Source organism: Felis catus, chromosome B2 (genome assembly GCF_018350175.1).
Source record: "Felis catus isolate Fca126 chromosome B2, F.catus_Fca126_mat1.0, whole genome shotgun sequence".
NCBI classification, from domain to species: Eukaryota; Metazoa; Chordata; class Mammalia; order Carnivora; family Felidae; genus Felis; species Felis catus.
In genome coordinates, this window is record NC_058372.1 from 90,403,362 (window position 1) to 90,431,093 (window position 27,732).

Here is a 27,732-nt window from a genome sequence, read left to right on the forward strand (position 1 = left end):
TGGAAGAGAAAGACCAAAGCTGACAAAGACTGGAAAAGAACAGAGAAAATCTCCAAAATGACTTAACAGATAATACAATGGCACTAAACTCATATCTGTCAATAATTACTCTCAATGTAAATGGACTATGTGTTCCAATCAAAAGATACAGGGTATCAGAATAGATAGAAAAAAAGAAGACTCGTCTATATGCAGCCTACAAGGGATTCATTTTAGACCTAAAGACACTTGCAGATTGAAAGTGACGGGATGGAGAACCATCTATCATGCTAATGGATATTGAAAGAAAGCTGGAGTAGCATTATTTATTTCACACAACCTAGATTTTAAACCAAAGACTGTAACAAGAGATGAAGAAGGGCACCATATCGTAACAAATGGATCTATCCAACAAGATCTAACAACTGTAAATGTTTATACTCCCAATGTGAAAGCACACAAATATATAAAACAATTAATAACAAACATAAAGGAACTCATTGATAATATAATAACAGATTTCTTCAGAACATTTTATCCCAAAGCAGCAACATACACATTCTTTTCCAGTGCACGTGGGACATTCTCCCGCATAGATGACATACTGGGTCACAAATTAGGCCTCAATAAGTACAAAAAGGCTGAGATCATATCATGCATATTTTCTTTTTTTTTTTTTACATTTTTTATAACATTTATTTATTTTTGAGAGACAGAGAGAGGAAGAGCATGAGCAGGGGAGGGGGAGAGACAGACACACACACAGAATCTGAAGCCGGCTCCAGGCTCTGAGTTATTTGTTAGCATAGAGCCTGATGCAGGCTTGAACTCACGAACTATCATGCATAATTTCTAACCAAAGTGCTATGAAACTTGAAGTCAACCACAAGAAAAAATTTGGAAAGACAACAAATACATGGAGGTTAAAGAACATCCTACTTAAAAATGAAAGAGTTAACCAGGCAATTAAAGAAGAAATAAAAAAAAAATATATGGAAACAAATGGTAATGAAAATGCTATGATCCAAAATCTAAAAGCAGTTGTAAAAGGGAATAAATAGCAGTGCAGGACTACTTGAAGAACCATGAAAAATCTCAAATATACAACTTAACCTTACACCTAAAGGAGCTGGAAAAAGCAACAAATGAAGCCTAAAGCCAGCAGAAGAAGGGAGATAATAAAGATTAGAGCAGAAATAAATTACATAGAAACAAACAAAAAACCCTGTACAGCAGATCAATGTAACTAGGAGCTGGTTCTTGAAAGAATTAATAAAATTGATAAACCCCAAGCCACTTATGGAAAAGAAAAGAGAAAGGACCCAAATAAATAAAATCATGAGAGAGGAGAAATTACAACCAGCACCACAGTGATACAAACAATTTTAAGAGGACACTATGAAAAATTATATGTCAACATATTGAGCAATAGGGAAGAAATGGATAAATTCCTAGATACAGATGAAATACCACAACTCAAAAAGAAAGAAATAAAAAACATGAACAGCAAAGAAACTGAATCAGTAATCAAAAAATCTCCCAAGATACAAAAGTTCAGGGTCACTTGGCTTCCCAGGGGAATTCTACCAAACATTTAAAGAAGAGTTAATATTTATTTTTATCAAACTGTTCCAAAAAATAGAAATGGAAGGAAAACTTCCAAACTCATTCTATAAGGCCAGTATTACCTTGATCAAAACCAAAACCAGATGAAGACCCCACTAAAAAAAAGAGAATTATAGAAGCACTTGGGTGGCTCAGCTGGTTAAGCATCCAACTTCGGCTCAGGTTGTGATCTCATGGTTCTTGGGGTCTGTGATGACAGCTGAGAGCCTGGAGCTGGCTTCAGATTCTGTGTCTCCTCTCTCTGCCCCTCCCCACCTTGCATCTCTATCTCTCAAAAATGAATAAATGTTAGAAAAAAATTTTTTAATTAAAAAAAAAAAGAATTATAGGACATCCCTGATGAGCATGAATGAATGCAAAAATTCTCAACAAAATACTAGCAAATCAAATCCAACAGTACTTTAAAAGAATCATTCACCATGATCAAGTAGGATTTATTTCTGGGCTGTAAGCATGGTTCAATATTCATAAATCAATCAATGTGATATACCACATTAATTTAAGGACAAGAATAGATGCAAAAAAAGCATTTAATAAAGTACAGCACCCATACTTGATAAAAGTTCTCAACAAAGGAGGTATAGAGGGAACATTTCTTATCATAAAGGCCATATATGAAAGACAGGCTAATATCTTCCTCAATGGGAAAAAACTGAGAGGTTTTCCTTTATGGTCAGGAACAAATCAGGGATGTCAATCTCACCACTGTCATTTAATATAGTACTAGAAGTCTTAGCCTCAGCAAACAGACAACATAAAGAAATAAAAGGCATCCAAATCAGCAATGAAAAAGTCATACTTTTACTATTCATAGATGAAAGATACTCTATGTAGTAGCCCGAAAGATTCCATCAAAAAATTGCTAGAACTGATAAATGAATTCAGTAAAGTTGCAGGATACAAAATCAACATACAGAAATCTGTGGCATTTCTGAAACAGCAGAAAGAGAAATCAAGGAATCAATCTTATTTACAATTGCACCAAACCGTAAGATACCTAAGAATAAAACTAACGAAAGAGGTAAAAGATCTGTACTCTGAAAACTATAGAACACTTACGAAAGATATTGAAGATAACACAAAGAGATGAAAAAACATCCCATACTGATGGATTGGAAGAACAAAAATTGTTAAAATGTTTATACAACTCAAAGCCATCTACATATTGAATGCAATCCCTATCAGAATACTACCAGTGTTTGTCACAGAGTTAGAACAAACAATCCTAAAATTTGTATGGAACCAAAAAAGACCCTGAATAGCTAAAGCAATGTTGAAAAAGAAAAGCAATGCTGAAGGCATCACAATTCGAGACTTCAAGTTACATTACAAAGCTGTAGTGATCAAGACAGTATGGTACTGGCACAAAAACAGGTGCACAGATCAATGGAATGGAACAGAAAACCCAGAAATGGTCAACTAATCTTGGACAAAGCAGGAAAGAATATGCAATGGGAAAAAGACAGTCTCTTCCAACAAATGGTGTTGGCAAAATTGAACAGAACATGCAAAAGAATGAAACACGACCACTTGCTCACACTATACACAAAAAATACACTCAAAAAGGATGAAAGACTTAAATATGAAACAGGAAACCATCAAAATCCTAGAGGAGAACACAGGCAGCAACCTCTTTGCCATTGGCCATAGCAACTTCTTACTAGATGTGGCTCCTGAGGCAAGGGAAACAAAAGCAAAAATAAATTATTGGGGCTTCACCAAGATAAAAACCTTCTGTACAATAAAGGAAACAATAAAAAAACTAAAAGGCAACCTTTGGAATAAGAAAATATATTTGCAGATGACATATCTGATAAAGGGTTAGTATCAAATCTATAAAGAACTCATCAAACTCAACACCCAGAAAACAAATAAATAATCCAGTTAAGAAATGGGCAGAAGAGGGGTGCCTGGGTGGCTCAGTTGGTTAAGTGGCTGACTTCAGCTCAGGTCATGATCTCACGGTTTGTGGGTTCAAGCCTGCGTCCAGGTCTGTGCTGACAGCTCAGAGCCTGGATCCTGCTTCGGATTCTGTGTCTCCCTTTCTCTCTCTGCCTCTTCCCCTCTTGTACTCTATCTCTCTCTCAAAATAATAAATACAGATTAAAAAATATTTAAAAAATAAGAAATGGGCAGAAGACACAAACAGACATTTTTCCAAAGAAGACATACAGATTGTTAACAGACACAAAAATATGCTCAAAATCACTCATCATCAGGGAAATACAAATGAAAACTACAATGAGATATCACCTCACATTGTCAGAATGGCTAACATTAACAATGCAGTAAACAACACATGCTGTTGATGATGCAGAGAAAGGGGACCCCTTTTACACTCTTGGTTGAAATGTAGACTGGTGCAGCCAGTCTGGAAAACAGTGTGGAGGTTCCTCAAAAAGTTAAAAATAGAACTACTCTACAATCCAGCAACTGCACTAGTAGGTATTACCCAAAGGATGCAAAAATACTGATAACAATAGTCTAATTATGGAAAGAGTCCAAATGTCCATAGGCTGATGAATGGATAAAGAAGGATGTATATATATATATACAATGAAATAATGGAATATTGCTCAGCCATAAAAAAAGAATGAAATCTTGCCATTTGCAACAACATGGATGGAGCTAGAGTGTATTTATGCTAAGCAAAATAAGTCAGAGAAAGACAAATACCATATAACTTCACTCAGGTGGAACTGAAGAAACAAAACAGATGAACTTGGGGTGGGGCATGGAGGGAAGAGATAGGCAAACCATAAAACAGATTCCTAACTATCTAGAACAACCTGAGGGTTGTTGGAGGGGTTGTTGGGAGGAGGGGTTAAATTGGTGATGGTTATTAAAGAGGCCACTTGTGATGAGCACTGGGTGTTGTATTTAAGTGATGAATCACAAAATTCTACTACTGAAACTAATGTTACACTATACGTTAACTAACAAATTTAAATAAAAACTTTAAAAAATAAAGTTAATTGGGATGCCCGGGTGGCTCAGTTGGTTAAGTGTCCAGCTTTGGCTCAGGTCATGATCTCACGGCTTGTGGGTTCGAGCCCCATGTCAGGCTCTGTGCTGACAGCTCAGAGCCTAGAGCCTGGAGCCTGCTTTGGATTCTGTGTCTCCCTCTCTCTCTCTGCCCCTCCCCTGCTTGTTCTCTGTCTCTCTCTGTCTCAAAAATAAATAAATGTTTAAAAAAATTTTTTTTAATAAATTTCTGACTTCCAAAAAAATTCCCTTGGCAAATGAAGAGAACATTACAAGGTTAATAAAGAACAGTTACATATAAAATTTTAAGAATGTAATTGAGTACTCTTATGGTCAGCTGTATTTCAGAAAAATGGGATTTTTTTCTGTTCTCTTCAAAATGTAAAATTTTAAAAGCATGCAAAAGTTACTTCTCTAGGGCTTAATGAATAGAAATAAAAAAAAGAATTTATTAACATCAAATAACTGGTGGCACAAATGATGTCTGTATCATGAAAAATAGCTAGTAAGGCAGATGGATATCTCAAATTAGGAGAAAATGAGATAATTTAATACTGCTAAAAGACTATAACTAGATGAAATAATATTAATAAATTTATGTAATGAAACATTTTAAAGGAGAACACCAACATTCTTCCACTGATCTTTACAGCTAATGGGGGAAATTTTTCCCTTAAGAAGGTAATCAAAGCAATCTTTGATGTCATTCAACATCATCAGGATGTTCCACCCTCAGCCTGGACATTCAGCTTTCTGTAGAACTAATGACTATTTTCTTGATTTTCCTTGAAGTTAGTTGCCCTCAATTTCTTTAAGGATAACTTCCAACTTGTGAAGACTACCTCTCCCATTCACTTATTTACCAAACATCATCTCTGCACCAACTATGCTCCAGGTACTTGTGAGGCCATGACAATACAATGATGGGCAAGACCATGTTAGCCCCTTTATTGGATTAATGATCTAATAATAAAAAGTGGTATTAATCAAAACCAGACAGAAAAAATTGTAAAACTATGGCAAGAAATATGAAGAAGATGTGGGCTATGCTATTATATAGTTCATAACAGGGAGGTAAAAGAGTAAAGGAGGTATACAGAGCCTTCTCTAACAAAGAAAATTTCAAGGATTTAGGATAACTAAGCAGAGAATAAGGAAAAAATTTGTGAGGTAGAGGGAACAAGGTATGCACAAAGCTCAGAGATAAATAGAAGTAAGCAGCTCTATGATTAGGATGAAAGAAGGTCAGGAAGGCAGGAGGTGGAAAATGAGGCAAAGAGGTGATGAAGATGGAAGAATGTAAAGGCCAGACAATAGAGGGACCCTCTGAGCCCTTCATAGGAGCTTGAAGGATTCAAGTGTCACGCTGGAGTTGTATTTTGTAAAGATCTTTCTAGCAAGGTGCAGTGTAGAGAGCAGCTGGTGGAGGGCCAGAATGGATGTAGGTAGAGCAATTAAGAGGTGGCTAGAACAGTCCATGGATGACATGATAGTTACCTATATTATTAGGTAGTAGATGTGATGGGGGGGGGGGGTGGATGGAGAGAAATGGATGGATTTGAAACACACTTAGGTAAAATGAATAGGTGTTAATGAAGGATTAGAAATGGGAACAAGGGAGAGTTAGTTAACAAGGACAACATTTAGCTTTCTTTATTCCAAGTATTTCACTCATAGAATGTCTATATTAAATCACTGTGAGATTAATAAAGGAATGAATAAACTGATAAATGAATAATCCCAACTTTGTCTTCTTACCCTATAAAAGAAAATCGCTGTTAATGAAAGGAAAGAATATAAAAGAAAGTATCAACCCTTATTCTTATACAACACATTAATTGTACACAGATATACTAATGAGATTTTTACCTTATTATATACAGAGAAAATAAAAAATTCTAAGCAAACCCTAATAATACTGATTAAAAAGTAAAATAGAGAACTCAACAGTATCAAGAACTAGTTTTTGCCTGTGAAATGTAGAAAGATAGGAAATTTCAATTTGACAGAAAATGAATCAGAGCTTTTTAATGGGGGGGGGGTGTACTTTTGAATAGAGGTTCCAGGGGCACCTGGGTAGCTCAGTCAGTTAAGCGTCTGACTCTTGATCTCAGCTCAGGTCATAATGTCACAGTGGGTGAGATCAAGCCCTGCGTGGGGCTCTGCACTGTTAGCTTGGGATTCTCTCTGCATTTCTCTCTGCCTCTCCCTCCCTCCCTCTCTCTTTCTCAAAATAAATAAATAAACAAAAAAAAATCAGTAGAGGTTTTAGGAATGCCGCTTTTAGATTTTCTTGTAGTTAAAAAAAACTACTGAACTGTTTCTTTAATAGTACCATTTTTAGTGGTAAAGATGAAGGAGGAATATCTTCGTTAATTGTGCTCATAGATATTAAAATATCTTCTCAAGAATCTTGCTTTTATATTCGTTTGGGAATATGTCTCAATTTGGGAAGACAGAGCAAAAAAAGGCAACACTCAAATAATTCACAAATAAAACTCATGTTAAACAAATTAGGTATGACAGAACATGGGTTTAAGAATCAGAGATGCTTGTATCTGGAGGAAGAAAACTTTTTTAGGCAAAGAAACCAACGGAAAGTTCCATCATTAAAGTTAGCATGGTAAAATCTGTGTCAGTTGTACATAATAATTTTTATATAAACTAAGAATCAATGCTAAGAAAAATAATTCCCTTCAGATAGTAAGAAATTAAGTTAATAGATATTTAGTACTTAATTTTTACGGGAGATTTCTTATTAGAAACAGAAAAATCTATTAAGAACTTATAAACTATGAAGAAAGAGAAAACAAGGCACAAATCTGAATAAGGAAAAGCTGATATTAAGCATGAATCCAAGACTGAAAGTAACTTTTTTTCCTCTTTAATACTGCAAAGCCATTTATTCTTGAAACTTAGTAGGTGTTGAGTAAGAAGTTATTAAGGATGCTAACTTTTTTGATAATGTAAAAAAAAGAACAAGTTACTAATAAATATGCCATAATCTCTGAGGCAGTTCCTAATTTCTTTTTCTATCACTGTAACAAAGTTTGTATAACAAGAAAAATCTCAATAGGGTTAGGGCATCAATTATTTTCCCATTCTGCAAGTTACACAGGAGGAGGGGAATTATTAACAGGGATGATAAAGCTGTACTTGCATTTGGTAACACAAAGAGTAGCTTACAAATGAGACGTCTCATTAGTTTGAGCAGATGGATCAAAATTAAAGGCTGAATCGCCAACTTTTAATTTCCCAATTGCCAAGAAGACTTGAAGTCTTGCAGAGTATGATTGTTGAAAAGTCAACATGAAAAGATTTTCTCCATCTGTCATCAACACATGCTTGAGTGGAACACAACTGCCTCCTACTGTTTTTAATACTTTTAAGGCAATGTTGCACATAAAATCTATTAAGTACACTAGCACATAAGTTTAGATGATTGGTATACTGAAACCCATGGAATAGGATGACCAGAGGATATCAGCATGGCTTATGAACATGAAATTCGTTCTATTCTAATGTAATCTAAATGGAGAGAAACAAAACAAATTCACTTGTGTATTTAAGAAGAAACTGTTAATTTTTAGCATGAAAACTATTCAGTTGCCTGAGAGTTATAGTTTTCCATTTTTCAACAGACATTTATTTCAGTCTTATTACTAATGGTCTGAAAAGTAACAGCTCCGATTAAAGTATTTAGTGAAACCACAATTAGGGAGAAAAGCCAAAATACTAAACAACTTGAAGGCAAGAAAACCAGATCAAGGAGTAGTCGCGGGAAGGATTTTTTAACTGGGTGGCAGAGAAAGGGTAGCACAAGGTGGTAGCATGGTAAATTCAATTGATTTTCCAGGAGTAGAATAGACTTAAAATTTCTTACTACTATATATTAACTGCTAAGATGTATTTAAAAGGAAACAAAATAAAGCTAAAGTTTGTTAGGTACACAGCCCCACAATAACTTATGTTCCCTTAATAACAAAGAAAAGCACATTTACTGAATATGTAGCTGGCTGCTTAATAACAATGTGCTAATACAGTTAGTTATAACTATAACTGAACTCTAGAAGCAAAGGTCTCTCCCTATCTATACTAGATATGTATATACTATATATATAGTATATATAGTATATAGATATCTATATCTAGTATATATAGTATATAGATATCTATATCTAGTATAGAGAGGCAGAGACCTTTGCTTCTAGAATTCAGTTATAGTTATAACTAACTGTATTAGCACATTGTTATTAAGCAGTCATCTACATATATATATATGCACACAAACACATATATAATTTACTGTACTTATATGTACAACAAAACATTTAAATAGAAGAGTCTCTTAGAATGAAGCACACATGCATAGTTAGACCTTTCAGTCACCAGAGCTGGGCAGAATAATATAACTGAAGAGTTAATTTGGGTGTCAGTTTTTTAGATAATAAGGTAAAGAGATTGTTGAATTATATATTTTTCATTTTCTGATAGATGGATACAAATCCATTCATTAAAATTACTTGGAACCTTATATAAAGACAGACAGTGACTGGGATAACATTATAGTCAAACTCAATTATGTGGGGAAAAAAACACGACTCAGAGACTATCCTATTGGGAAGTTCTTTGTTAACTCTCTAATAAAAGCAGAGGACCACATCTTAGTGAAGGTATGTATTCAAGGAGCTAAAAAACGGGGGGGGGGGAATAATTCAGTGAGAGGTTCTAAGTCCCTGAAAACAAATTTCCACATAATCCTCAGTGTGATGGATTACATCAACGACTCTTAGCCTTATTGAAATAGGTATCTACCTCAGCTTCCAACATCAAAATATGTAATAGTCTTCCTTTCCAAGCATCTTCTCTGCAACTTCAGCTCTGGACATATTATAAAGGCAATCAGTAGAAGCTGCCGCACATTAAGCTAAATTAACTTATTGGCCAAATAGTATGTGGCAGAGCAGCTTGCAAATAGAAGACTGAATGATCCCTTTGAAAATTCAGACTGAAACAGAAGATTTTAGTTTTGAGCAACTTTCCCAAAGTTGCAAACATAATAGAGGTAATAAAGAAATGAAAAAGATGGAGCTCTGTTTCCAAACTATGTTCATGAAAGAGTTCTTGAGATGATTACATTAATGTAAAATTTGCCTTAACAACTTAGTACTTATGGCTCTGGCATTGGCATTTGTAATACTAGCAAGATTAGAAGCAAATATCAACTAGTAAGTCATAATCCTGATGCATTTCATATTTCCTGTCATCTCCATCTCACTAAGGATGTTAAATTTTTGAAGATGAGGCAATTCATCACAATCAAATTGTATTTACTAGAGAGACCCCATACACAAGACACTATAATAGGAATTTAAACAATAATATGTTCTTGTAATCCAGTCTAACTTCGTAGGACCTGTCCTACTAGAACACAAAACCTAAAAGGACAACACTGCACAGAACACACTGAATAAATTTTAAGTATGCCATCTTTGATCTGTTTATTGAAAATATAGTGTTAGTTTCCATTTAAGGTTCTGTCATACTTTTGAACGGACAAAATATAGTAGAGAAACTATAGGAGTAAAAGAAAAAAAGATAGGAAATTAAGGGGAAAATGTCCATTTTAAAAAATGAAAGGACATACACCAACAAAAAAAATTATATTTGCTTTAATCCTTTTTTCCCCTCAATATTTTATATTAATCATATTTAAACTACATTTAAAAAATGCAATTACAGAGGTCAAAGACCACAGGGTCACAGTTATGAAGCAAAAACACAGAGAAGAACAGGTTTTTCTAATTGAAAGTGAGTGCATGGGGCACCTGGGGGGCTCAGTCAATTACATATCTGACTCTTGATTTTGGGTCAGGTCATGATCTCATGGTTCCTAAATTCAATCCCTCCATCAATCCCTGCATGTGCTGCCAGCACATAATTCCTGCTTGGGATTCTTCTCTCTCCCCTACTCTCTCTCCCCTCCCCCCTTGCACTGTCTCTGTCTCTCTCAAAATAAATAAACTTAAAAAAAAAAAGACAGAATGCAAACTCAAAGCAAAGCATGAACAACAAGTATACAAAATGTGTTTTTTGTAATCATGATCTAAAAATAAAGGCTGCCAAAGTCGCCTGGGTGGTCAGTCAGTTTAGCGTCCAACTCTTGATTTCATCTCAGGTCATGATCTCACAGTTCCTCAATTCAAGCCCCGTGTCAGGCTCTGCGCTGACAGGATGGAGCCTGCTTGGGATTCTCTCTCTCCCTCTCTCTCTGCCCCTCCCCTCCTCATGAGCTCCCTGTCTCTCAAAGTAAATAAATAACCATTTAAAAAAAGAAGTAATCGCTGGCTAATTAAGAAAAAAAGCTCACTGATATGTTACCACTCTATTATATACCTTAAAAGTATAAAACAAATTCAAAATAGCAAACACAGCAGATTATAATCTTACCTCACATTATACTGATAAAACTTTTCAGGAAAATATGGCATCAAGTTTCTAAAATCCTACATAGGTCTGCTACGATCATGAAATATTATTACCCACCCAGAATGTATTATAGGATCATGTGGCAAGGCTGCAGAATGTGGCCATTTGTGCCATAATTCTATTTTAGGAAGTTTATCCCAAGAAATGTTTCAACAGAAAAAATAATAGGCAGAAAGATGATCACTACGGTAGCACTATCTTTAATAACAGAAAATTGCAAACATTAAAAACACTTACTAATATAGGAATAACCAGTAATAGAGGAACAGCCAATGTCAGCTTAATGACAAAGGAGCAGTATAAAGTTCTGAAAATGTTGTGGGTTTCATCTCCACAAAACTTGTGTTTCAATCCTCATGCAAACCTTTATTAGCTGGATGTACTAGCTGGGAAAGCCGCTTAACATGTTGTAGGTTCATTTTCTTTTTGAAGAGAAGGAGATCATAATGCTCATGTTGGGATGGGAAAATTAAAAGCCCAAAGACATTCATATGGTGTCTGAAACTTAGAAACTGAATGAAAACTCCCTTTCTCTCTTAGCGATATTAAAATTGTGAGGACCATGTAGAAACAGTGAAAAATGTTCACTATTCATTAAAGAAAACAGTGAATATAAAACTAACTACAGTATAATTTAGTTATGGATTACAACTAATAATTAAGTTTGAATGAACAAAATTAAAAGCTACATGTGCAATTGGATAAAAAATGACTAGTGGATATGCATAAAAATTACAATAATAATGTTAAAATGGTAAATAGTAAGACTATAAAAATTTTCCTTAGTGTTATTTTATTTTTACAATTAAAAAAAGTAAAAGAGATATGTGGGTATTTCTATAGAACTTCAGAAAGTCCTACTATTATGGAAAATAAACATCATCACTAATCATTCAAAAATAGAAATTGTGAGACCCGCAGCTTAAGCCTGACATTTTAAGGTACACAGTGTGAAGAGGGCCCTAGTTATCCTGTTCTAATTCTAGTTTGGGAAGAGGAACATATCTGGACACAATCTCTGATCCCTAAGTGTTTCACTGAACTCTCAAATTGCAATCATAGTCTACACAATCACCCACAGTGCATTTTTAGCCAGACAGGCGTGCAGGGGAAGAAGAGAGCTTGGAGGTCATGCATCTTTAAAAGGTTGGCAATCATGGATGCCATGACATGCACACAAAGGTGAGAAGGGAATGCTTGTACCCAACTTCTGCCTCAGCTTTGCTCACTCTCCATTCCCATGTTCTTCCTGCCCTGGAGCAGCAGTCTCTGGTCACCTGAAGCCTCCCTCCCTTGGGGTATCCCATCCAAGTCTGTCCTTTCTAAATAGGAAACCAGTGCTATGAACCCAGCCCTCCATCCCAACTTGTCCTTTTAGAATTTATAACTGCAAATGCCTACCGTCTGGCAGCTTTCTTTTTGAAAAGCAACGTACTGAACAACTTCACAATAAGAATGAAAGGAATGGCAGCAAGATCCCATTTCTACTGACCAAACACCCCCCAGCCAGCATACTTCATAAATCGTGATTCCTAGGGGAACATGTTAGCCTCTGTAACAGTAAAAGAACCATGACAGAAGAGGAAGAGGAAACAATCTTCCTAGGATCCTTTAAATTACAACATTTTATTGGACTTTTACATACAGTAGAAGATACAACTACCACTCTTACCAACAATAAGGAATAAGAGAATGTAGGAATGTGATGATTTTTTAAAGAAATATTTTATTATGTAAGATTCAATAATGAAAAACAGGCTGGGGTAATATAACAAATATACATAAAGGATAATTATAAACAGCATGATAAAGGCAAATAATGCTACAAAGATAAGTGATCTGTAGTTCCTAAGGCCTCAAAATAGCTGTAGTACTGGCAGTAATGGTATTACTAAGCCATTTACTTACATTAGTATTAACAACCATGTGTGTTTATGTATATGTTTATACATGGATATATGTATTTATCAATCTCACTAAGAAAGAATTCACAAGAACTTCTCTTTTTTAAAAATTCTAAAAAAAAAAAAAGAGATTTTCTATCAGAAGCAATCCTGTGTTCTGAAGTAATGACGCAAGTACCTATTTATCTTGTCATTAAATGCTAACTACAACAGAAGAAAAATGATTGTTTTAATTTCTTTTTAATTCTACAGGCAACACTAACATTCCTACCAGTAGTGTCTTAAATATTTTTATAACATTTGCAAGAATATTACAAAAGGAGTAATAAGTGGAGCACCTAGGCATGTCGGCGCTCTGCACTGAGTGTGGAGACTGCTTAAGATAGTCTCTTTCTCTTTCCCCTTCTCCCTCTGCCCCTCTCCCCTGCTAAAGTTTTCTTTTTCTCTCTCTCAAAAAAAAAAAAAAAAAAGGGATAGAGTTGATATTGACCGAGAGTAAAACTTTATCTATTTATATGTTCCATACATGGTAAAATATTCACAGTTTAATTCCCATTATTTTAAAAGACAAAAAAAAATTTAAGAGTTTGCAGGTATAAAGAAATTTATCATAGATTACAAAAAGTTGTCCTGTGATAGAAGAAATCCTATCATGATTAAAAATTACGTTAAAAAGAATGTTAACTCACAGTTCAAACCTAAAACACAAAATAGCCAACAGTATGTTGAAGAACAAAGTTGGAGGACTGATACTACCTGACTTCAAAAATGACCATAAAGATATAGTAATCAAAACACTCTAGTATTCACTGAAGAATAGACAAACAAATGAAAAAGATAGGGAACCCAGAAATAAGCCATAAATACAGCCAACCGATCTTTGAGAAACGAGTAAAGGTGATAAAATGGAGCAAACATGGTCTTTTCAATAAATGGTGCTGGAACAACTAGACCTCCACATGCAAATAACAACAACAACAACAACAACAACAACAACAAGTAAATCTAGACATGGACCTCACACCCTTCCCCAAATTTAACTCAAAACCAATCACAGGCCCAAATATAAACACAAAGCTATAAAATTCCTAGAAGATAACATAGGTAAAAATCTAGGTGACTTTAGGCATGGTGATGCCTTTTTAGATACAACACCACAGGCATGGTCTGCAAGATAATTGATAACTAGATTCTATTAAAATAAAAACTGTTTGTAAAAGACACTGCTGAAAAAATGAGAAGACAAGTCAAAGACTGGGAGAAAATATTTGTAAAAGACACAACTGATAAATGACTTTTATCCAAAGAAGTTTTATACAAAGAACTCTTAAAATTCAACAACAAGAAAATAAAGAACCTGATTTTAAAATGGCCTAAGACCTAAACAGATACTTCACCAAAGATACAGGTGTAAAATATGTTCAACATCATTTGTCATTAAGGAAATGTAAAGTAAAACAATGAGATACTGCTACACACCTGCTAGAATGGCCAAAAAAATGGTATCACTAAATGCTAGTGAGGCTATGGAGCAAAAGGAACTCTTATTCACTGCTGGTAGGAATGCAAAATGGTACACAATTTTGGAAGACAGTATAGAGCTTTCTTACAAAACTAAACATACTCTTACTATATGACCCAGTAATCATACTCTTTGGTGTTTACCCAAAGAAACTGTAAACTTAAGTCCACACAAAATATGTACACAGATGTTTATAGCAGCTTTATTCATAAGTGCCAAAACTTGGCAGCAATCAAGATATCATTCAGTATGTAAATAAATAAATAAACAGTGGTATATCCAGAGAGTGGAGTATTATTCAGTGATTAGAAGAATAAGCTATCAAGTCATGAAAAGACATGGAGAAACCTCAAACAGATAACGTGACAAAAGCCAATCTGAAAAGGCTACAGACTGTATGATATTCTGGAAAAGGCAAAACAACAGAACGATTAAAAAGATTTAAAAGGTTAGTGGTTTCAAGGGGTAAATGGGAAGGATTGATGAATAGGCTGAACACAAAGAGTTTTCAGGGCAGTGAGATTATCCTGTATGACACTACAATGGTGGATACATGCTATTATACATTTGTCCAAACCTACAGAACAAACTTCAAGAGTGAATCCCATTCAATTTTGCCTGTGAGCCCAAAACTGCTCCAAAAAAGAATGTTACTTTTTAAAAAATTGAAAAAACATATTTACTTAACATTTTTAATATAGCATATACAAATAGATTTTATGGATTTCATAGCTACATTCCTTAGCTAACAATATAGTTTAAATTTTTTGTGATATAAAAGTTAGAAATAAATGTCCATGGCAGTAATATCTACCTAATTACACTGCGTTTATCTTGTTCTTTTACAAAGATGGTACAGACATTGGTGATTATACAGGATATTTCTTTCTTTCAGGATTTTCACTGAAATGCTATCAAATGTTTCTCTAGATAACATTTTAGGATCATCAGACGTTCACTAGAAATAAATCTTATGAAGCAATCTAGAACAGAAGTTAGAAAACAAGCCAAATGCAGTTGCTGCTTGTTTTCGTAAATAAAATTTTATTGAAACACAGCCATGCCCAATTGTTAATATACTGTCCACGACTACTTTTTTTTTACAACAGCACTGAGTAGTTACAATGAAGAAAAACATAAGGCCCACAAAACCTAAAATATTTACTACATGCCCCTTTAGAAAAAAAAAAAAAAAAGAGTTTCCTGACTCCTAAGAATAAGTAGTTGATATTTGGTAATATTTTTGATTAAAGAAAGAATATTGGTCTTTAACCTTTATGTGTACATAATAAATAATGCAACTCAAAGCAGTTTTCTAATGAAGATCAAAGAAATACACTGATATAAAAGAAATGCACATAGTGATCATGACATGATGGTTAGTGAAGACGCTGCACTCACATGACTGAATATACAAGTGCACTACTAAAATGAAGGAAACATGTTACTTTATTTTGTACAGCACCTCATTTTCTTCACATGTCAAATGATGATAATAGTACCTGTCTCACTGCCTGGTGAGAGGATTCAATGAAAATAAATGTAAGATAATTTTAGCAGTTTCAGACATTTAAGAATCATTAGGAAAGGTAAGTCACTAATATCATATAATTTAATCATGATTTCTTTTCCTTAAAAGTTATTCTTAAACCTAAGGACATTCTCTTGAGATTAGTTAGAAACCTGATAGGGTTCTTAAAGGGGCAAAATGCATCAAAGATGCTCACTGGGCCGTGTTCCATGCCTTCAAGTTTAATTCATCATTGATTTGTTTATATACTGAGGCTCGAAACAACATTTAGTCTGGAAAAAAAGGATTTCACTGCCCTTAAAACAAATTTAAAAACCAAAGGACCAGAAAGTATTTAATTTTATGTGTCATAAAGGCTAATAACATAGAAAAAAATTCCATAATAAAATAAAATGATCCAAAGAACCACATACAATCGAGCAATGATGAAGTTTCATGCAAGCAATTATTATCATCCCACTTTTTCTTTAATAATCTTGATTGGAGCATTTTGAACAATGGAGTTTAAAAGTAAAACTGCTTAATTTCCAAGCACAATAAAACAACACATATCATATATATTTGAATTGGTACTACTTCATGAAAACAGTAAGAATAACAGAACATTTAAAATTTTTACATTATGTAAAAAAGTACAAATTAAAAATTTTGAGGTATGAAGGAAGACTGCTTTTTTAAAAGATAAAAAAAAAACCCAGAAGTGTGGAGGATGAAATCCTTCTCTCTCTTATCTATTTAATGAAATAGCAAAATAATAAACAAATAAATAATAAAATGACCTAGCAATATTGGGATGATAATTTATGAATATTTTATGACTTATATGGCTAACCACTCAGCTAAAAAGTTAGTAAAAAATAAAACCTCACAGTCATTATCTCACAATTCAAGAAAAATTTTAAGCGCATAAAAATTAATAATTTTAACCATTAAGTATTCTCAAAAACAGGATAAAATAAAGCGTACCTGGTGTCCAGCCTTTACTTGCTTCAAAACACCTTCATAACATACTTCATCCATGTTATTCAATTGTTGCACCTTAAGGTTTTTAAAACATGAATAATATCAAATGAAGCAACTATAAACTTTCTAACTAGCAACAAAACTGATCATAAGGCATTTTTTTCCTTTCAGATTAACTAGAATGTAGAAACAACAAATGCAATATAAATACCTAGCATATAACAACCTATTGAGAAACACAACATAATTTTAAAGTACAAAGGGGCGCCTGGGTGGCTCAGTCAGTTAAGCATCCTACCTTGGCTCAGGTCATGATCTCATGGGTTGTGAGTTCGAGCCTCACATGGGACTCTCTGCTCTCAGCACAGAGCCCACTTCGGATCCTCTGTCTCCCTCTTTCTCCTCTTTCTCTGCCCCTTCCCTGCTCTCTCTTCCCCTCTCTCTCAAAAATAAATAAAAAAGATTTCAAAAAATTAAAAAAAATAAAAGTACAAATAAAATACCTCATACTAACTTTCTAAGTATGACAAGTTTTTTAAAGACAATTTTAAGGATAATATACCAGTTATAGATATTTTAGAATAATTTAAAAATTTTTGCTTTCCCCAGGAAGTCCACTTGTCAGGCTGTTTTTCTTCTGTTTCATTCTATAAACTATACAGCTTTCCTGTGTAATTCTCAAAATCACCACAACAGCACTAGTAGAATGCCATGGTATATACAGTTAGAATCAAGGGAAACATACTATTTCTATAATACATATGGAGAGGGTTAGATATTTTTCTGCAGAAACATTTTTCAGGTTAATTGGAAATTTAATATCCAACTCATGAGTTAAGAAAGGATCTCATTTTCCCTATTAATGATGAGGAAACTTCCAACCAAAAAGGTAAGATGGTTCATCCAAAGGAACAGGCATGTGATCCAACCTGCATCTCTCTACACAACATTTATTAAGAGTGTGGAGGTGATGAAAATGTCATACACATTTGGAATGACTATGATATAGATATTTTGTTTTAATAAAGTAAATGTTTTATCATTCTGTTACTCTTATGAATTGTAGTGACTAAGTAAAAGGAGATAATCACGAGATAATTTACTCCCCATTAATGATTCAAGAACAACCTCAGCTCGCAATAATTTTTTCAGTGTAGTTTGGGTTGAGTTCTGGGCAAAGCCATGATTTCAAATTAGAGGTGTCAGGCACACCATCTTCCTATATTCTTCCATAATAACTGAGTCACATCATGTGTTTCTGAATGAAACTCTGAGGAACCTACAAGGATTTCTTTTTATAAAACAATGACAAATGGATAACTGGTTAGTAAATATATTAATCAACACCCTGGGGAAATGCTTAATGATTACCAATTGTATATTTCACTGAATGTAAAAATAATACATTATAATAAAACAAAAAATCTATAACTAATACATATAAATAATTTACTATTAACCCTATGTAAGATACGTAACAGTGTTTTTCTAATTGTGCCAGACTTCTGTCACCTGACACCATTCTTTTTATGATTTAAGATTACAATGCTAACATATTAGGGTGAAAATATGTTGGATTTAATTAGCTTTAAGTAATTTACCAATTTATATAATGGATTAAAAAAATAAGATTTAAATAGTTGAAAAGCATCTGAAAAATTTTTCTTTTCTAAATCTTTCTGTGATAACCATCTTCTGTCATTTAAATTATAAAGCTGAAAGAATAAGCTAAAGCTATAAAGGAAACAGCTCTACAGCTGCCCTAAGGATACCTTAAAATATACTAAATAATCAAATATATATTAAGAAGTGACTGAGAAAAAAAAACAAGCAGCAATACTGAAAATCACTTGAATCAATTAATGACAAAATATGTACAATATAACTATTATTATATCTGTCTGTATGTCTGAAATGGCTCACGACAACCCTGAAGACACCTTACATTATGCACTGTACCTGAAGCATATGTATACACTGTTGTAGTGGCAGTCACTTCTTCTGGTATTTTTTAGCTGAATATTTTATTTGTAATAGTGTAAGGTAAAATGACCCTATATTACTAATAAAACTCTTTTTAGACAAGTAATGCAATACATTAAAGACCAGGGCTGACATACTAACACAGGATTCCATCTCATTTTATTTTATAAAGAGGTCATAAGGCCTATGAATCTTCTCTCAAACCTATTTCTTTTACAGAAAACAAAAAGTATCATTTAACACAATATTAAATGCATAAATTTTGAGCAAAGTAAAATGTTCCTTCATGATACTATGAAACAGAAGTTTAAAATAAGCACCCTAATAGTGTATATGGTACACAGTAATACTATAAAACTTTTAAAAGCATTATAAAGAATCTCAGAAATGCCACTTATATATATATAATTAATATGGTAATTATAAAACATTATAAGTGAAATAGAATACCTCATTAACAGTTGCTATTAGGAATTATTTTCCAATGGCATAAAATTTATTATTTTTTTTAGATAAATAGCATATCAAAATTTATATTACTGGTTGAATGAGAGCCTTTTATTATTTCACACTAGCCTTCAATCATTTCAAAGTAACTTTTTGAAATTTATGACCTTATATATATATAACTTGTATTATTAGCCAAGAATACAAAATATACATTGATAATGCGATACAAACTGTAAGCAACTTTTTGAAGGAGTTATATTACTACTTATAGTTGAGGAAATGTGCTTGATTTTATCTAAGATGTTTAATTTGTAATCCTACTAAAAGGGTCTTTTGGGGAAATCCCAAATAAGCATTAAACAATACATCAACAAAAACATTTTAGGAACAGAAAACTTTATTATTATTAAAAAATACATTTACCTTATTTGCACTTTTAACTCCCAGAAATGTCTGTCCAAGAGGAACTGGTCGAAAACGGCCATCAAAGTAGAAAAGTCCAATACAGGGATTAACGTGTAAAAATGTAGCAACATCAAGGTAGTTGGGTAAGGTCGCAGAGAGCCCAAGAATCCTTATCATACTCTGTGTGGATTCCACCTACATGGGTTACATTATTTAATGTATGAGTAGATTCAACCCATTTGGATTTTTCTGAGTTTGAAATAAGTTTTAATAAACAGAGAGTATGAGACATTTACAATAAAACAAGATTCCACCCCTCTTAAAAATATGTAATAACAATACATAGTTTGAAACACAGATATCTTTATCTGAAAGATAAACAATGAAAGAAAACTGGTCTAAGACTGCCATCAAGGATAATATAAAATATATAATAAAACAAGATCCACCCCCAAATATATAATAACAACACAATTTAAAAGACAGATAACTGTCCTTATCTGAAAGATAAACAAATAAACTGGTCTAAGCCTGCCATCAAGGATAATACAAAATAATTTAAAATGTAATTTTAGATTTCCTGAACTGAAGAATCTTATTAATTTTTTTCCCTAAAAATGTAACAAAGTAAGTGACATACATGGATTAGGATTTAGTCTAAGTTTTATCAATTTATAATTTCAGGTGCTAAAAACACAAAAGTCTAAAATAATTAAGGTAAATATTTCTAGTATTTCACAAATTTAAATTTAAAATGAATGACAGAAATATTTGAAACTATGTGTATATATATATAGTCATTGAAAATTTCCATGGACCTTTTAAAAAATTATTGAAGGCTCATTTATTAAATCAGCATTTTCCTTCCCTTATTATAGATTGCTTAGTCTATAATTCTTTACCTATTATACAGTATTCTTTTGCTGTATACATATCAGTAAAGCATATGAGTAAAACATATCATATCAGTAAAAGTTGAGCATATCAGTAAAATATATGACTGAGAAACTAACACACTATTCTTTCATCACAGAGGAAGTTTTCAAATTGGTTTACCAAATTATCATTACACACTTTATATTAAAATCATTTCATAATCATAACAGAAGAGAGATTGCAGGGAATAATAGCTAAAACTTGGGAAAAATAAAAACTACTGAAAACATGAATTAAGCCACATTTTTTGTGTTCACTGCTGTAGTGTAATAGTCTCGTTTTGTTGCTGAGCACTATTGATAACTGATTTTGTTCAATAATTATCTATTAAGCTCTTAATGACAGGCACAGGGCCAACAGAACAGGAGCTTAGAGTCCATATGTAATAATGGCAAAAAACATCGTAATGTGTCCTATTAATAGTTGTAATTTCCCAGAATGGTGAGAATAATGGGCAGGGATCACTAAATAAACTCCGGTACGTCAGGAAAGGCATACTGAGTGGGGGTAATGGTTGCTGCCAATCTAAACTGAGAGGACAGCAGGCAAGCCAGAAGGAATCGGGAGTTTAGGGTACTGCATCTAGCAAGACTAGTAGCATGAACTGGAGAAAGGAGGTGACAGAAGATGTGGTTAGAAATATAGAAATAATCATGAAAGAGTTTACATGCCAAGAAGTATGTCCATTTAACTGCTCATAAGCACACAACAGCGTCCAGTTCTCTCTCAGTTATGTTTTCAGGTCTAATTCATAACTTGTAACACTTACAACATCCTCATCTTTTAAGTTTCTACACATTCAGTAAAAGGTCTTTATCATTTCTAGTTTTATTTATTCATTGGCTTTCTATTTGTGATTAGACTTGTTAGAGGTTGCTTTATTTAGTTTCTTTTTTTTTCCAGTGCCTTTTAAAAATTTTGTTTTCCTATTTTAAAATTAACTTTATTTTTCAGCTTTATTATTTTTTCCACTCGGTTTCATTAGAATATTTTGCACCAAACTAACATTTAACATTTAATAATTAACTTATTGATAGTGTCTCCATTCCTGTTTCATTTTAGATGATAAATCTTACTTTGAATAACAATTCTGGGTGCATTTGAGAAGCTTCCATTATTTTTAAAAAAGAAAAAGAAAAGAGTGCTGACCCTCTCTCTTTCCTTCTCTTCCTTCCATGATCACTTACTGACCTCTAAGTGGCTGCAGATTAATCTTTCAATTGGTTGGGTTTTAAATCTTCATTTTATCAAATATAAAAGTGTAGAATGTATGCATGTATATACGTATGTATGTATGTGTATCTGTACAGAATTTTATCATATAAATGTTGTTTCTAAATGTCTACTGTATTCTGTAAAGACTATGATCTGTTCAATTTCTGCTTTGAGAAAATGTCCCATAGAGACCTGAGATTTATCTATTCATAGGTTATACAATACTGTATGTTTGATCACTTCACCACATTAATTATATTATTCAAATTCTCTACATCAGCAATACAGGATGTTAGTATTTGCTAAAGGAAAGAATCATTTTAATCACATACGAACTTCCCATTTTAAACTAGGAGGCAAAATTAATTTTCCCCTCCTAAGGGGAATTAATTCCTATCATTAGCATGATACAGTCTAGGATCATCCACACCTCAGCCCTATGGGTTCTGCAGAAATATTAGGTAGCATTCTGCTACCCCATGTCCCTATAATAGCCCTTCTCTCTGTGTTCTCATATCCCTTCTGCTTTCATATTTTGTATTATGGCTTCTAAAGTCTGATTTAGAAAATGGTTTCTTACCTAAAAAAAAAAAAATTGAAAACATCTAATGTGATTTTAAAAATTACACGATTTAGAATGAATTTGGCAAGTTAGTCAACCTATGAGAGAAAGCATATAAAAAGATTTCTAACCTTAACGTTGTATTATTATTTTTTTATCTAGAAACGTTCGCCATTCTCACTTTCTTGCTATCATCAGTAAAATAAGGGGGTTCATGAAGAGACACTGGGTAAGTATTTTAATCATTTCTTCAGTTTCCTATGTCCTTTTTATTTACAGCTAATTTTAGTCAAAACTTGCTTGCATCATACTGGTATCTTCAAGTTTACTGCCCCTAAGTGAGCAATTGCCAATGCCGGATTTCTCCTTGCACATTGCCATACAATGTACACACACTTCAGGAGAGTCCAAATGCCTGGATACATTCCCTGACACCAATGTTTCCTACAAGCATAAGAGAAAATGTGGTCCTGTAACTTCAAAATCCATTCTGTAAGTTTAGACAGAGGAGTTTAGAGGTTCTTTCTGGGCATATTTGAGGACTAAATAAAATACCTATAGAGATACCTATGAGATATATATGGCTCCTTAGACAGATGATTCTTACCACTTTAGTAAAAGAATAAGAACTACAACTTTCAAATTAAAGGTATTTAGTTGGATATAAAAACAACCTTCCCCCCAAAAAACTCCAGACTGAAATTATCATGAACTGAATCAATATAAACATTTGTATGGCAGAGTTACAGACTTGTTAAGGGAACAGATCCATTTGCTTCATTGAATTTATAAATCAGTGGATTCCATAAAAATTATATAATAAGCCAAATTACAGAACAAATAAAAAATAAGAAAATGAATAACTGAATTTTCAAAATATGCTTTTGCATTTAATTCAAAAAGTTTTTACCTTTAGGTGATATTATCTAGAGGACAACTCAATAAGCCCTGGAACTCATATTTTGTTAAATTACCATCCATTCACTGATTGTTAGTAAGTATTTTACAAACCTGCTTTCACAAAGAAAAGGGGGACAAAGTATGTTCTAATTTGATATTCATTATTACTAGAAAGGATTCAAGAATAAAAGAAATCACAGCAGATAGTCAGAAAAGGGAGTAAACAAAATATTCTTTTTTACAAAGGAGCAAGGGTGGCATTTTAAGTAAAGTCAGAGAGGATTTTGTCAATCATTTCATTCGTCAGTCAACAGATTGTGTATGTAATTATATTTGGGGGGGGGGGCACCAGAAAATAGCAGTAAACAAAACTGTCTTTACAATCAGGAGCTGACGTTTTAGTTGAGAAGAGACAACCATAAACTCATTAACAAATTAAGGAATTTCAGGTATCGGTATCAGTAAGTGTTATGAGTAGAGTAAAACAAGGTAATAGCATAGAAGGTAGCATGGGTGGGGCCACACTTTAGGTGGGATAATGAGGAAAAACCTCGCTAAAGAAGAAATATTTGAGAGATGATCAGGGGATAAAAATCTTCCAACAGAAGAAAAAGTAAGTACAAAGACTGTGGGATTGGAACAAGCTGAGCAGGAAGAAGATGAATGAGAAGACAAAGTGTGGATAGAGCAGAGTTTAGAGGTCTACTGAGAACCCTCTCATGTATGACTTTGTAGGCCATAATTCACAAGCTTGATTCAATACATACAAAGTACACTTTCTACCCACAGTACTTAAAAATGCACATTGGAATTTACATTAAATTGCTGTAGGAACTTTTAAACAATTAAACACTTTTTTAAAAAATTTTTTTTTTCAACGTTTATTTATTTTTGGGACAGAGAGAGACAGAGCATGAACGGGGGAGGGGCAGAGAGAGAGGGAGACACAGAATCGGAAACAGGCTCCAGGCTCCGAGCCATCAGCCCAGAGCCTGACGCGGGGCTCAAACTCACGGACCGCGAGATCGTGACCTGGCTGAAGTCGGTCGCTTAACTGACTGCGCCACCCAGGCGCCCCCAATTAAACACTTTTAACAGTTAAATGTATCGAGTCACAAAAAACGATTATACTTTTAAACAAACATTTTTAACAATTAAATGTATTAAGTCACAAAAAACTCAGTTTCAAATCAAAAAAGAATATAGGCCGCTTTCTCTGATTACAATGTAACATACTTAGAAAGATAAAACCAAGAGATGGCCAAAAACTTCTATTCACTTTGTAATTAAAATATATCATTATGATCCCATGACTGATCAACTTCATCGCAGGTTTCTAAGGAGGCTTTTGATAAGTTTGCTTAGTCTAGAAGACTCAGTGGGTATAAGCAAAGTAGTCCAATGTGAGTTATAGGAATACTTCCATAATTAGACATCCATCAACAATGGCTTAAGACTTAAACTTTCTGCAATGTGGATACCACTGAATAAGACACAGATTCACACATACAGAGACTATTTGCAAAAGCGTAAAGAGGGAGCATCAAAAAATGATAGAGATGGATAAAAATTAAAGTATAAATACATATACAATATCTTACCATAATTTGCTTTCACTAAAAAAATCTTGTGGCTATCAGCAAAAACTAAAAACAAAGGAACCCTCTATCGGGGAAATAATGAACATCCCTATTAGTTAAGAAACCCCCTATACATGTTGTGATGAGAATCCTTTATAGTGATTACAATGATTTTTTTAAACAAAACTCTTTATTTATTCATTTTGAGAGAGAGAGAAGGAGAGAGCATACACAGCAGGGGCAGAGAAAGAATCTTAAGCAAGTTCCCCATGCTGTCAGTGCAGAGCCCAACACTGAGCTCAATCTCAGGAACCACAGCATCATGACCTGAGCTGAAATCAAGAGTTGAGGCTTAACTAAGCTACCCAGTCAACCCTAGAACGATGATTTTAATTACACAATAGTTCTATGTAGTAGTGAAGGTGATTTGAAAGGATATGAAAGTGATCTTTTTGTTTTGAAACCATTATAACATAAAAGTTACTGAACATATTTTTAAGGTATTTCGATGTTAAATACATGATACTCTGCAAACACCATAGACCTTTTTCTGCTAAAATTCTATTTAAAATGACTCTATTTTTTAATCTAAAAGTATGATCCTATTATTCTCGATATATATAATAAGCCTGTATGTGAAATACTTTCTTTTAAATGAGAATAACTTGGAACTTTATGTCCTAAACCAAATCTCAAAGCTCTGTAAACTACACTATGAACTATAAATTCACCTAAAAATTGTGTCGAAAACTATAAAAGTTTTAATATTTTACAGCTTATTTTTTATAATTAGCCCAAAAGCTAGGCAGTAAGTTTTTAGGATGTTTTCCTTTATATAAAATCTATGTTCAGACAGTTTAGAAGACAATATTAGTTCAGTGTTGTTAAATACAATGGATGTGGCCTTTCTTACACTTTCTGTTTTCTAAATTCCTCTCAATCATGTGTCTTGTGAATTTAGTCCCTAAAGCCACCACACAATTTCAGAATCCGAACACAATCTACACTGCATTAGAGCATCTTTTAATGTTGCTTCCCTTAGTTACAAATGTTGATGTGCTATGTAAAACACTGCCATCTACTGGGAATATCTGGTAATCAAAAAAAAGGTACATTGAAAAACAGCAACTTTGCTTTTTAATAAAAGTAGTTATGAGCTTTGTGATAGTACATTAAAAAATATGAGAAGAATCACACAGACCCTTATATAAAGGAGATTAAAATATAGTAAAGGATACAAATGAAGACAGAATTTCTCATAACCAGTAAAACATTCTGCCTTCAGTGAGATGAGTTTCATCTCTGGAAGAGGGTCAATGGTATTGGAAAGGAAATGGGGAAAGGACACATAGTTTTGTGTGGCTGGAACCTACTGTAGCTAAGAAATATGTAGAAGTTAAAATTATACAAATAGATCACAGCTCCAATAGTCTTTAATGTCCAGATAAGGAATTTAAACATTTTTCTTTAGATACCAAATAGCAAGCCATCAAAAAGTTTATGAACATAGTAGTAATAAACCATACAATTGGAGTTTATATTATGGAGATATCATGTGTAGGATGAATATATTAAATATTTAGATGTTATATATCTATACTATACAAAATATATATATTTCTGTATCACACATAGATATTTCTATAACTGCGTTACATATACAATAAAAATCTATTTTATGTATTTAGTTAATATAAATTTAACTTGATATAGTTTATAATATTTATGTATTATATGGAAATTTATACACTATAATTAATATTCATAAACTTAGAATTGCTTCAAAATATATATAATACATAGTACCATGTGTCTGTGTACGTATATACAGAAAGCATTAGCAGGAGGCCTGCAATCCATTTGTTCCCTTAACTGGGGGTGCTCAGGAAAGAATGATGTCCTAGTCAAACACCCCTGTAAACATGCTAATGACAGACCTTCTGGTAAATGTACTAATGATATTTACTCGACCTCTAATGTTCTATAGTTACAGGCAAGTCCTTAACTTTATAATGCTTTTAGCTGATGGCCATGGTCCCTCTAGGTGGCTCAATGTAAATAAATCTAGAATGTATGGATTCATATGGCATGACTCCCCGAAAAACATCACTAAGCTATATAAGTATCATGGTATAAAATAAACACATTTCATGATTAAAATAGCTCTCTTCTGTAAATGATGCCCTTCATGCTTGAAAATCTGGGCCAGAGCCAATCCTATGCGGCAAGAAAGGACCTGGAAAGCTATGATGGCAGTTTCAGACTTCTCCATGCTTCACCTTTGTCTCACTACTACCTGTATCCTTGAAATTATCAAGTTGGATATTAGCTAAAACCTGATTCTTGTGTCTTTTTTAATATTCCATCCCTTTGTGTTTTATGCATATGTGTTTATGTGCATGTGTATACACATATTTTTAATTTATATGGTAAAATGTGAACATGTCCCAAATAACCCTCTAGTTCCATTTCTATTATCAAATCACCTTTAAGGTTTGTAGCATATCCTTGCATGTATATCCACCCTTGTCTACCCAAACCTAAAATATAAATGTAAGCAAGAACTCTGATTAACTACATCCATAGCACCTAGAACTATGTGGTTGGCACATGTTCACTGAATGAATGAATGAATGAATGAGAATATAAACATATATTTTTTCTTCACATAAGTGGGATTATGCTATATGTAGAGGCCAGCT

At 33.3% G+C, this 27,732-nt stretch overlaps 1 protein-coding gene across 4 annotated transcripts in view; it reads right to left on the minus strand.

Moving 5' to 3' along the window:
• The window catches only part of ASCC3 (activating signal cointegrator 1 complex subunit 3), a 361,492-nt gene that overhangs the window by 192,079 nt on the left and 141,681 nt on the right, over nt 1-27,732 (minus strand). For all 4 annotated transcript variants that reach the window (XM_019831019.3, XM_011282448.4, XM_019831018.3 and 1 more), the window contains exons 12-13: nt 19,856-20,032; nt 17,003-17,074 (exon numbers count right to left, since the gene is read on the minus strand). In XM_019831019.3, coding sequence (XP_019686578.2) covers nt 17,003-17,074; nt 19,856-20,032 — 249 coding nt within the window. The remainder of the gene's footprint in view (nt 1-17,002; nt 17,075-19,855; nt 20,033-27,732) is intronic.